Source organism: Suricata suricatta, chromosome 12, assembly GCF_006229205.1.
Source record: "Suricata suricatta isolate VVHF042 chromosome 12, meerkat_22Aug2017_6uvM2_HiC, whole genome shotgun sequence".
Classification (NCBI taxonomy): Eukaryota; Metazoa; Chordata; class Mammalia; order Carnivora; family Herpestidae; genus Suricata; species Suricata suricatta.
In genome coordinates this window covers 9,062,890-9,075,635 of record NC_043711.1, presented here as the reverse complement: position 1 = coordinate 9,075,635, position 12,746 = coordinate 9,062,890, and the positions used below count along the sequence as shown (strand labels likewise).

General features: G+C 53.8%; 1 protein-coding gene across 1 annotated transcript in view; it reads left to right on the top strand.

Annotated features, from left to right (window-relative positions):
* CACNA1A (calcium voltage-gated channel subunit alpha1 A) overlaps positions 1-12,746 on the top strand; it is a 287,057-nt gene that overhangs the window by 5,133 nt on the left and 269,178 nt on the right. The window contains exon 2 of the mRNA XM_029916601.1: positions 10,748-11,061. Within this exon, the coding sequence (XP_029772461.1) occupies positions 10,802-11,061 (260 nt within the window). The 5' untranslated portion in view covers positions 10,748-10,801. The remainder of the gene's footprint in view (positions 1-10,747; positions 11,062-12,746) is intronic.

Genomic DNA, 12,746 nt, shown 5'->3' with positions numbered 1-12,746 from the left:
CCCCCCCCCCCCCCCCCCCCCCCCCCCCCCCCCCCCCCCCCCCCCCCCCCCCCCCCCCCCCCCCCCCCCCCCCCCCCCCCCCCCCCCCCCCCCCCCCCGTTCCCGTTCAGGCTCGCTCACTCCACTCCAGCCACGCAGGCCTCCTTGCCATTCCTTGAACACACGAGGCTCACTCCAGCCACAGGACCTTTGCACGGACTCAGGGTACTTGAGTCTCTTTCATTCACTGCTGGATTCCCAGTGCCCTCCTAGGACAGAGCCTGGCACCCAGTAGGTGCTCAATAAATGTCGCCGGGTAAATGCACGCACAAGCCGGTGATGGGAGGTGGAGACATGACCTGAAGTCAGGAGAAAGAATTCAGCTTGAGAGTCAGGGGCTCACAGGGATCTCCCCCAGCAGCCTTCTGCTCTTTCCCTCCTCGGCCTCAGCCAATGTCCTGGGGCTGCCTCTGAACCCCAGCGATCCCAGGCCCTCCTTTCATGCAAGGGGGAGGGAGCCTGCAGGTCTCAGCTGTGCTAGCCGGAGGGAGAAAGCAGGTGACAGCCGACCCCAGCTGGGTCGTTATTGGGTCTCACCAGGGGATGGACCTGTGCAGCCCTGCTCAGGGCCTTGCTGGCAGCCTGCTCTCTGCCATCTGGCCTGGCGTTTTCTTTAGCCCTGTTCGCACGGATGTGGGGACCATTCTGGAATTTGGCTCTGGCTTTATTTTTCGGTGACCTTGTTCTCTGCTTCTCTGGGCAAAGGTGGGGTGTGCGGTGCGCCTGCGCTGCCCAAATCAGGTAGCCTTGGTGTGTGTCTGTCTCTGCTCAGCGTGTCCTTGGTGGGTGGGTATCGGGAAGTGAGGCACGAAGGCTGAAACACCGAGGTGGCTGTGGGTACGGAAGTACCTTTACTAAGATGTGTGGATTTTACTTCTTTTAGTGGTTTAGAGACTTGCTGGTTTATATTTTATATTTTATTTATTAAAAATTTTAAAAAATGTTTTTATTTATATTTGAGAGAGAGAGAGAGCTTGAGCAAGGGAGGGGCAGAGAGATGGACACAGAATCTGGAGCAGACTCAGAGCTCCGAGCTGTCAGCCCAGAGCATGACGTGGGGCTCGAACCCACAAGCAGTGAGATCATGACCTGAGTGGAAGCCGGACACTTGACATCCAGGCGCCCCTGGATGTGTGGGTGTTTTGGATCACCTGCTGTGGTGTCCTTTTTTACACAGACATGTTTAGTAACATACACATCACAGAAAATTTACCATTTTAACCAGTTTTTTTTTTTTTTACGTGTCGGGTTCCGTGCATCCACACGGTGGCACAGCCCCCGCCCCCATCCGTCTCCGGAACTTCTCCGTCGTCCCCAAACTGAAACTCTGTCCCCATCAAACCCTGATGCCCATTTCTACTCCCCTCCCCCACTCAGCCACTGGTGTCCACCATCTGTTTTTTTCTTTTTTAATATCAAAAAAAATTTTATTTTAAGAGAGAGAGAAAGCATGAGTGGGACGGGGCAGAGAGAGAGAGAGAGAGAGAGAGAGAGAGAGAGAGAGAGAGAGTCCCAAGCAGGCTCTCTGTTAGGGAGGAGCCCAACATGGGGCTCGATTTCATGACCATGAGAGCATGACTGGAGCCAAAGTCTAGAGTCAGACATTCAAGGGACTGAGCCACTCGGGCATCCTGAGAATCCCCTTCTTTGTCTTTTATTTAAAAAAAAATTTTTTAATGTTTTTTATTTACTTTTGAGAGACAGAGAGAGACAGCATGAGCAGGGGAGGGTCAGAGAAAGAGGGAGACCCAGAATCTGAAGCAGGCTCCAGGCTCTGAGCTAGCTGTCAGCACAGAGCCTAATGCGGGGCTTGAACCCATGAACCGTGAGATCATGACCTGAGCTGAAGCCGGACGCTTAACCGGCTGAGCCACCTGGGCACCCCAATCCCCTTCCTTTTCAAGGGCTTATTCATATTCCGCTGTCCGTGTACACCACATTTGTTCATCCATTCATCTGTGGATGGACATGTGGGTGCTTTCGTTGTTACCCATTGTCACTGCCACCAACAGTGCATGGGGTTACTGCTTTTCTTTTTTAAAAACATTGTTTACGTTTTTGTTTAAGTAATCTTTACGCCCAACGTGGGGCTCGAACTCACAACCCCAACACCCCAAGGTCAAGAGTTGCATGCTCTTCAGGCCACCCTAGGTGGCCATTTCTGTCCCCCCTCGGCCACACTTCTCTGTCCTTTTGATAATGACCTTCCTCATAGGTGTGACGTGATTTCTCAGTGTAGTTTGCATTTCCCCGGCTGTGAATGGACACTTAGCACCTTTTGGCGTGCTCCATGGCTATTTGGATATTTTCTTTGGAAAAAGTCTACTTATGGGGCTCCTGGGAGGCTCAGTTTGGTTAAGCGTCCAACGTCGGCTCAGGTCATGATCTCTGGGTTCGTGGGTTCGAGCCTTGCGTCGGGCTCTGTGCTGACAGCTAGCTCAGAGCCTGGAGCCTGCTTCGGATTCTGTATCTCCCTCTCTCTCTGACCCTCCCCTGCTCACTCTGTCTCTCTCTCAAAAATAAATAAAACATTAAAAAAAAAGAAAGCATCTATATAGCTCCTCTATAGTTGCATGAGGTCTTCGTAGATTTGGGATGCTCACTCCTTGTCAGACCTATGATTTGCATATATTTTCCTGCACCCAGAAACCTTTGACACTTGATCTCAGCCAAGAGGCCGAGAAGCAGCGGACAGAGGCTGTTTAGTTTGATGTCATTTCACCCGTGGCTTTTTGCTTTTATTCCTCCCTTTTGTACATTTTTACTCCGGGGCAGAGCCTTCCCCCCTCCCCCGCTCCGGCTACCTGCTCACAAGAGTGTTTGCTCAGGGCTCGGAAATCGCTTTTACTATCAGCCCGGTGAAACCTCCTCCGGAAGGTGACAAATGCGTCTGAAGGTCGGTGGAAAATGACATTTGGATTAGCGTCATTCTGGCTGTGGGACTCCACGGTCTGCTGAATTTCACACTCTCAGCCTCGAACTCTGGAGGGGAGACCATTTCCAGGGTGGCCTTAGCAACCTTGCTTCGTCCAGGGCTGGATTAAGATGCTGTATGGACCGGGGAGCACGTTCACACACGGGGAGGAGCGAGACCCCCCAGAGAGGCTGAAACCACGAGTGGAAGAGAATAAAGGCTGAGAGAAAGCGAGAGAGAGGAGGGGGGGGGAGTGAGTGCATGTGGAGGCCGTATTTCTTTGCTCTCTCTCTCTTTTAAAAATGTTTATTTATTTTTATTAAACATTTTCAAAAATATTTATTTATTGGGGGGCTGGTGCAGAGAGAGAGGGAGACAGAGAATCAGAAGCAGGCGCCAGGCTCCAAGCTGTCAGCACAGAGCCCGGTGTGGGGCTTGAACCCACGGACTGTGAGGTCATGACCTGAGCCGAAGTCAGAAGCTTCACTGACTGAGCCACGCAGGTGCCCTCTTTGCTCTCTTTAACAAACACGTTGGTGTTCTCGACAGGACGCCGCACTTGAACACGAAGCTTTCAAAGCACAAGGAGAACGTTTGTTGAAAGGAACTGGTGTTAAAAAAAAAAAAAAAAAAAAAAGGAACTGGTGTTGCTTCTGCCCAATAGTGGGTTCGTCAGGGAATGTTCCAGATGGAATTCTGTCCCGCCAATTCATACGTTGAAGCCCTCATGCCCAGTGTGCTGGCGTTTGGCGATGGGGCCTTTTGGAGGGAGATGGGGGCACGAGTGTGGGGTTTTCATGACGGGATTAGTGCTTGCTCTGTCTTTCTGTCTCCTCCCCGTGTAGACGCTCCAAGAACGTGGATCTGGAAGCCAGGGAGATGCTGGTCTCAGGCTTCCAGCTCCTAGAACTGTGAGAAAATAAATTTTTGTTCTTTAAGCCAGTCCGTCTATGGTGATTTGTTACAGTGGCCTGAGCTGACTCAGACAGGCGTGCTGCTGTAACAAATAGGCCCACACAACAGAATTTTGTTCCTAACTCCCCTGAAGCCCCAGAAAGGCATTCCTGGCCGGCAGCCATGCCTCAAGATGGTGGGGGACAAACCCTTGACTCTCACAGGTTGTTTTTGTTTCAGGAGAAGGGGGGCTGGCAAGAAAATTGCTCAGTACCGGTCTCTGGGTTGGCCTCAGAGAGACGTCTTGGGAGTCCCAGGAAACCGCGGGCCCATATCCCTGACCTGTCTGCTCTGTGGTCTGGGACCCTGCGTGAGCCACCGCAACTTGCGGAAGCTCAGTTCTTTTTTTTTTTAATTTTTTTTTAATGTCGTTATTTTGAGAGACAGACAGAGTGAGCAGGGGAGGGTCAGAGAGAGAGGGAGACACAGAATCCGAAGCAGGCTCCAGGCTCTGAGCTGTCAGCACAGAGCCTGACGTGGGGCTCAAACCCACGGACTGTGAGATCATGACCTGAGCCGAAGTTGACGCTTAACTGACTGAACCCTCCAGGCACCCCGAGGAAGCTCTATCTTAATCTGTAACAGGAGAGTGTAGATTTCCCACCACCTCTGGGACTTGTGTTTAGGCAGGGAGACCTGGTCTAGGGTTCTCTTCTTCCCAACCCCAAACTTCATCATTGGAAGATAGGGCATGTCTAATCCTTTTTATAAATTAAAAAAAATTTTTTTTTAATTTCAGAGAGAAAGAGAGTGTGTGTGAGCGGGGAAGAGGGGCATAAGGAGAGAGGGAGAGAGAATCCCAAGCAGGCTCCACATTTAACATGACATGGGGCTCGATCCCATGATTCTGGGATCGTGACCGGAGCCAAAATCAAGCGTTGGACGCTCAATTGACTGAGCCACCCAGGCGCCCCATGCCTAATCCTTCTTAATGAGTTTTCTACGATTATGCTAACTTTAAAAATATTGTGTGTGTGTGTGCGCGATAAAACAAACATGCAAGAAGATGCTCAAATGAATTTTTACACGTGGTCATATACTGGTCTCTCCCCATTACCCAGGTCAGAGTCAAGGAACTTCCATCCCCCCAGTGGGGTGCCAGGTTAAGGAAATGAAACAGGGGCACCTGGGTGGCTCAGTAGGTTGAGTGTCCGACTTTGGCTCAGGTCATGATCTCACAGTTCATGGGTTCAAGCCCTGCGTCAGGCTCTGTGCTGACAGCTCAGCGCCTGGAGCCTGCCTGGGAGTCTGTGTCTCCCTCTCTCTCTGCCCCTCCCCCACTCATGCTCTGTCTCAAAAATAAATAAACGTTAAAAAAATTTAAAAAAGGGGAAATGAAACAATATGTAGAACATGTAGTTGAAATTGTATTTCTGACAAATGGCTAATAGCTTTCTCGTATATCACGTGTGACTGGGCATCCTGTATTTTATCTGGAAATCTCACCAGCCAGCTCTGTTGAGTTCCAGCCCCGTCAACCCCCCCTCCCCTGCCAAGGTCGACAGCATTCTTATCACTGGAGTTACTTGTGCTTGTTTTTGAGCCTCATAACAAGGTGCTCACACGGTAGGTCTGTCTGAGATTCCCCCCGGTGTCACCAGCAGCACGTCCTTTTTCATTGCTGCGTAGTATTCCCACACACGGATGCGTCCAGGTTTGCTCTTCTGCTCTCTTGTTTGGAGCTATTCTGAATAGAGCTTTATGAATGTGACTCTTGGTGCTTATGTGCACCCAGGAGTGAAACTACATGGCTGATTTAAATAATTTTTTTAAATGTTTATTATTTTTTTTGAGAGACAGACAGAGACAGTGCAAGCAAGGGAGGGTCAGAGAGAGAGGGAGACACAGAATCCAAAGACAGGCTCCAGGCTCTGAGCTAGCGGTTAGCACAGAGCCCGACACGGGGCTCGAACCCACGAACCGTGAGATCATGACCTGAGCTGAAGGCGGCAGCTCAACTGACCGAACCAGCAGGCGCCCCTACCTGGCTGTTTTTAAGTTTTTCAGATTTTCTCCCAGACCTGGGCGAGGAGACAACCACCAGCAGCGACTAAAGCCAAGGCGGGTAGGGTTAACGCCTGCCCCTGCCTAGCCTTTGTTTTATTTCCTGAAGGAAGGACCTCGGGGCATTTTTTTCAGTTCCCATCCTGTCCGTTTTTAGGAGCATCGGGTGTTTTTCAACGCATATGATGAGCTCCAGAAGTTTTAGGGAATGTTTTCTCTTTGCTGTTTTGCTTCACTGTTGTACCTTTATGGGTTTTCACCAGAGATAAAGCTCCTTTACTTATCATTAGCCCTTGTGTCACCCATGGGTGCCCAGCCCCGTTGTGTTGTGTCCCTGTCCACATGTGGGGGGGGGTCCCAGCGGGGCCCCAGACTTCCCTGTGGCCCCTCCCTCCCTCCCGACTCCCGGCCCAGAGGACCAGTAACTACTGGCCTGTAATCATCCCCGCATCTACAGGCGCCTTACGGTTGCCATGGGAACTCAGGCTGGTCCTGGCCTAGCAGGAGGGTCTGCCCCGCCTCTCAGGGGGCGGCGCTTCAGTTTGGATTGGGGAAAGTGGTGGGAACAAGTGATACCTGGTGCTTCCTAAACCTCTAGTGTTATTACATTAACAATAGGGCTTCCTTGGGGCGCCTGGGTGGCTCCGTGGTTGAGCGTCCGGCTTCGGCTCAGGTCATGATCTCACAGTTCATGGGTTCAAGCCCCGTGTCGGGCTCCGGGCTGACAGCTCAGAGCCTGGAGCCTGCTTCAGATTCTATGTCTCCCTCTCTCTCTGCCCCTCCCCTGCTCGCACTGTCTCTCAAAAATAAATAAAAAAAAAAAAAAAAAAAAAACCAATAGGGCTTTCTGGGGCCTTCGGGTAATGCCTTTTCTTCTATTTGCTTTTCCCCCTCATTGTCTTCGCTTTGCACCACCTGTTCCCAGGACCCGGCTGCTTTGATGGGGAGGCGGGGGGGAGGGGGCAACCCCACACGCTTCCTCTGGGCCGTGGCCGGGCAAACAGAGACAGGTGACGGCGCACCTGTTCGTGGGGCCCAGCGGCAGCCAGGGCCGGACACCCGGCTGACGAGCGCCTGTCTGCCGGGGCTGTTTGCTTCTCGTGTGTGTATACACGGGACAGCTGGGCGGCGGCAGCTCGGAACCGCTCGCGAGGGCCCCGCGGGGCACGCTGGCCGGTGTCACCAGAGCAGCTGTCCCGGCCGCGCCTGCTCGCCATGGCATCAACATGCGAGAGAGCCGGTGTGTGACCAAGCCCCTCTGTGGCCCGGCGCCACGCTCGGGACGCTGCCAGTGCACAGGTCAGCTCACTGAGCCCTCACGATGGCCCTCTGTGTCGCTCATCCCCTCCAGCCGGGCAGGAGGAAGCAGACTCGGAGGGTCGAGCAGTTGGCTGGGGGCCACACAGAGAGCTGATCATGTAGCGGGGTAGGACCTACATCTTCTTTCCCCCCAGACGTCATCCCTTCCCTACTTCGGAGAAGTCCGGGACCCCCAGCAGGTGCCAGGTGCTTCGTGATGTTTTCCTGGGTCAACCCATTCCTAAGACCGTTCATTCATTCAGGCAAGAAATATTTTAGGTGGCCGGGACCCCACAGCAACAAGACAGACGTGATCCTCGCCTATGTGGTGCTGACATCCTCTGGGGTGTGCACGGGGGATCTGTCCCAGAGACCGGCCAGCCCCGTGAGGAGGATGTGATGGGCAGCGCCCGCGTCTGACCCTAGCCCTGAACGGTGGAAGGGAGTCAGCCCATCGGAGATGAGGGGAACAGCATTCCGGGGAGAGGGAACAGCAGGTGCAAAGGCAGAATGAGCTGGGCAGAGACCAGGAATGGTTGAGGGGGCCCGTGAGTCTGGAGCTGGGAGGGCCAAGCGGAGAAGAGAAGGGGTTGAGGTCAGGGGGACAGGGGCAGCCCTGTAGGCTGTGGCTCTTATTCCTATATGAAATGCTGACCGCAGACTTCCAGAAAGACCCCCTGACTGCCCAGCAGAGTGCAGGGTGGGGGTTGGGAAGCCCCCTGACCCGAGAGAGGCAGCTACCCAAGTCCAGGAGGAAGTTGCCAGGGGGAGGGGGCATACGGTGGCCATAGTGATCAGGTTCAGGGTATGTTTTGGAGGCCAATGGTTGGGACCCGATGATGCATTTGACGCAGGGAGTAGAGGAGTGACTACACAATTTGCGGCTCGGGCATCAGGGTGATCTCGGAGCCTGCAGTGAACCGGGGAGACGGGGAGTGTCACTGTAGGGCGGGCTGCTGAGCATCCTGTCTTGGTGCTGCCGGACAAGCAGGGGGACGTCCCAGGAGATGTCACCCGGGGTGTGGTGTTTCCTGCCCCTCCTCCCACCTTCCCAGGCACAAACACACCTTCTGTAGGTCCAGAACTTTCTCCATCAAGGTGCTTCCCCTGTGCCTGGTCTCTGGGGTAGATTCTATACAGCAAACCCAGCCTGTAAGCTGCATTCTTTTTTTTTTTTTAATTTAAATACTGACGAGGCGTCTGGGCGGCTCATTTGGTTGAGTATCCGGCTTCGGCTTGGGTTATGATCTCACAGTTCATGGGTTCGAGCCCCGCGTCGGGCTCTGTGCTGACAGCTCAGAGCCTGGAGCCTGCCTCAGATTCTGTGTCTCCCTCTCTGTCCCTCCCCCCTTGCACTCTGTGTCTCTCTCTATCAAAAATAAACAAATACTAAAAACAATAAAATACTGAGGCAGTAATAACATTTTTGGGGGGCAGGGGTGACTTCTGCAGGTAGAAATGGAACCTGATGGCAAGGTCCTTGAATCCACTTTCTGTCCTCAGTCGTGTTTCTGTAAAATGGGAAGGAAAGTGCCTCCATGGGTGCATGCTCAGAGAAGGAATTACAGATTTTTTTTTTCAACGCAAGAGGAATGCATGTGGAAAAACACAAAGGCTTTCTAAATGTCGTAAGATTTCATGAGAGTGAGTTGAAGCTCAACGGCATTGGGAAGGAGAGATCTAGTAAACTCCCTCAGGTCTACGACTTGGAAAAAACTGGACGGTAACTATTGTTGTTAAATTGGTGTTGAGCTGGTCTGCTGAGGAGAGGCTAGGACAGCTCTCCGTCTGGATGCTTTCAGCAGGGAGAGAGGAAATAGGAAGTCGTTGTTTTCATTGTTGTGTGGCCATCCAGAGGTGGCCCCTTTCTCTGCACCCATCTCCTTACATCCCTGGGCGTTGAGGTGACTTACCAACATTCGTGCCTGAGATTCAGCCTCCTAACCCTGTTTCACGCACGCAAGCCTTCCAGTGGGTCTGCTTTTCTTGGGCAGACGCTGAGAGGCAAGTGGTGGAGACTTCAGGTGGGAGAAATAAGTTTGAGATTGGAAATATGCTGTTGGGTGGGGTGTGCATTCCAAAAGCCGCGTCCTCCCCATGGTCCAAAAGGCCCCACAGGCTCTGTCCCCCCCCTCCCCACCCTCATCACCTCTACTCCGTCCTCAGTCACTCACAGCTGCTGGGGCCTCCTCATTCTTCCTTGAGCAAGTCATACACAGTCCTACCTCAGGACCTTTGCACATGCTCTTCTTGCTGCCCAGAACACTCTTCCCTCAAATACTCACATGACCCCTTCATGGCCTCCTTAGGACGTCTGCTCAGATGTCATTCCTTCAGTGAGAGCATCTCTGACACCCCCCCCCCCATTTAATAAAAAAGCCAGCCCACCCAGCACTTCCTGTCACCCTTTATTATGAACTCAATTGTGTCCCACCCCCACCCCCATTCATATATTGAAACACTAACCCCCAGGACCTCAGAACATGACTGTATTTGGAGCTAGGACCTTTAGAGAAGGAATTAAAATAAAACACGGACATATAGGTGGGCTCTAATCCAGTACAACTGGTGTCCTTGTAAGGGGACATTAAGTCACAGACACATGCAGGACCATGTGGAGACACCGGGGAAGACAGCCATTTACAAGTCAAAGAGAGAGGCCTCTGAAGAAACCAACCCTACCAATACCTTGATCTTGGACTTGTAGCCTCCAGATTTGTGGGGAAATAAATTTCTGTTGCTTAAGCCATCCAGTCTGTGACCAGGGCTCCTGGGAAACCAGTGCACCTTTGCTGATTAATTTCCAGACTTTTAGCCCCCTAATCTCTACCTAATGCACTGACTGTATTCATCATCCGTGTCCCCCCACCCGCAGAACTGACCATTTCATGACAGGACGATCTTTGTCTCCTTCTTGACTGTGTCCCCAGCTCCCAGCAACTAGCTGCTCACTTAGCGTTTGTTGAGTGAATAAGTGAATGAAAACGAAGACAGACATCTCGGGGGCTCGGAGTTCCTCTGGGTGCCTTCCCGTGCTGAGTACCCCCTCCCCCCCAACTCCCCGATGCATTTGTGAGTGGTGGGAACCCCTGTCCCTTTTCTCTTTTCAAAAACGCAGACAGGTGGTTAAGAGCAGGCAGGCTCCCTGGACAGGTGGCCACGCCCCACGTGGATTTTCAAGCCAACCCTTGATCTCGCCCTTTTGTTTTTCTCCGTGACTCCGCGGGGCTCACAAGATCCAGGGACCGGAGGGGAGTGAACGGGCAGGCTCTCCATGACCCATTTTGAGGGGCGCAGCGCTGAGATGCTGGGCCGTCCCGTGTCCCACCCTCGCTGGTGTGTCCCTCCATCAGGCCGCGCCGGTTGCCGGGCAGCTCCCGAGAACTCGCTTCCCGGCCCGAGTTGCCAAGGAAATGCCAAACCCCGCTCGCCGGCCCGGGGGCAGCGCGCCTCTCCTCGGGCTCCCCTCCCTCCTGCCCTTGTTCAGTGCGCGCCGCGCTCACCCTCCGCGCGCTCTCTGCTCTCTCTCCCCTCTAGCTGCGCGCTGTGCTGGAGGCCGAAGACCCTGCGAGTTCTGAGCGAGGCCCATGGATGTGGAAGGCCCCCCGGGTCCCGGATCCCATGTTCTCCCCGCACAGTTATGACGCCCTGCACGACGGCAGCTCGGGCCCCTCGGGTGCGGACGGCACGGCCAGCGGCCCGCAGGACGCGCGGGCCCCCCGGGGAAGCAGCACCTGCCCGGGGCCCCCTCTGAGGCGGCGCGGCGGCGTGGTGGACCACCGGGATGTCATCTTGGCCCACCAGGCGCACAAGGTCCACAGCACCCCGCAGGCCAGGAGGAAGGAATGGGAGTGAGTCTGGCCGGGACACCGGGTGGGGGGGTGGGGGGACGGGCACGCCCCAGGGGGCGAGGGCGCGCTCCTAAGTTCTCTGCGCAGCCCAGGGCGCCCGGAGCAGGGGGTTCGTGGGAGGCATGGCAGGCCCTGTGCCCGGGTCCGTGGGTGGCCCCTGGGACCGGCTGGCCAGCGTTTCCCGCGGGAGGCACTCCTGAAGCTGGCTGGGCAATGCTGTTTTCGGGGGACAGGGAGTGGGTTGGGGGGTGGGAGTCACATTTCTACTTCATGCCCTGGAACTGAACCCGAGGGCTTGGCGGCTGGAGATGAAGTTTGTGCCGAAGGCAGAGAAGGGGGCGGGGGAGGGGGGAGGGATGTGTGGGCTCTGGGGGCTCTGGTCCTGGGCCCCCTTTCCCTTTGCTAGTGACCCGGAAGGTGGGGTCTTCTCCTAGGAGTCGCCTTGGGGAGGAAGGGTGGATTCTGGGGGCTCCGCTCCTGTGACCTTGGGCAGGAGGCCTCCCTGGGCTGGCCGCCTCACCACCAAATCGAAATCGCTCTCTCTAGGCTGAGGCTGAAAGCAGTGTGTGAAGGATCCGGTTCCAGGTCCAGAAGGACAGCTGGGCTTCTATTTTTTTTTTTTTTCCTCAAGTGTGCTTCTTCGGCAAAGGCTTAGCCCTGGGGTGGATTCCCGGACAGACATCAAGAAGGTGGTGTTCTGAGTGCAAAATTCAGGGCGGCTGGATGCTAATCACACCTGGGCACCTGGAAACACCCCTCCATCCACTCCGTGCTCCAGGCGGACCCCTGGGAGGTTACAGACCTGGGCTCCGGCACCCCAAAGGGCTCCCCACCGGGCTTCCCTGGGTGTTCTGTCTGCTAGGAGGAAACCTGGCTTATAAAGCCGAGTTGAGTCCGGGGTGTGCTGATGAAGGATGTGTAGGTACGGAGAGCAGCGAACCCTGTAGCCGCAGAAGGTGGTGCGAATTGGGCCTCCGAGGTGTTTCCTGAGGTTAGGATGACATCTGGTGGCACGTTGGGGCATCAAGTAAGAAGGCAATGTGATCACACTTTATTTGTCTGTGGCTGTGTTCCTTGTGCTTTTCTCCTCCCGGTCCACCCATCTAGCCACCCACCCCTGTAGCCTTCTATCCTTCCATCCATTCACCCACATTTCTTTCTTTATAATTTATTTTTTTAATTTACACCCAAGTTAGTTAGCATATAGTACAGCAATGATTTCGAGTAGATTCCTTAATGCCTCCTTATCCACTTAGCCCCTCCCACAAGCCCTCCAGCAGCCCTGTTTGTTCTCTATATTGAAGAACCTATTATGTTTTGTCCACCTCCCTGTTTTTATATTCTTTTTGCTTCTTTTCTCTTATGTTCATCTGTTTTGTGTCTTAAAGTCCTCCTAGGAGTGAAGTCATAGGATATTTGTCTTTCTGATAGACTCATTTCGCTTAGTATAATACTCTCTAGTTCCGTCCACGTAGTTGCAAATGGCAAGATTTGATTCTTTCTGATTGCTGAGTAATACTCCGTTATATATATATATATAAACCACATCTTCTTTATCCATTCTGCTGTCGATGGACATTTGGGCTCTTTCCATGCTTTGGCTATTGTGGATAGTGCTGCTGTCAACATCGGGGTGCATGTGCCCCTTTGAACCAGCACCCCTGTGTCCCTTGGATAAATACCAG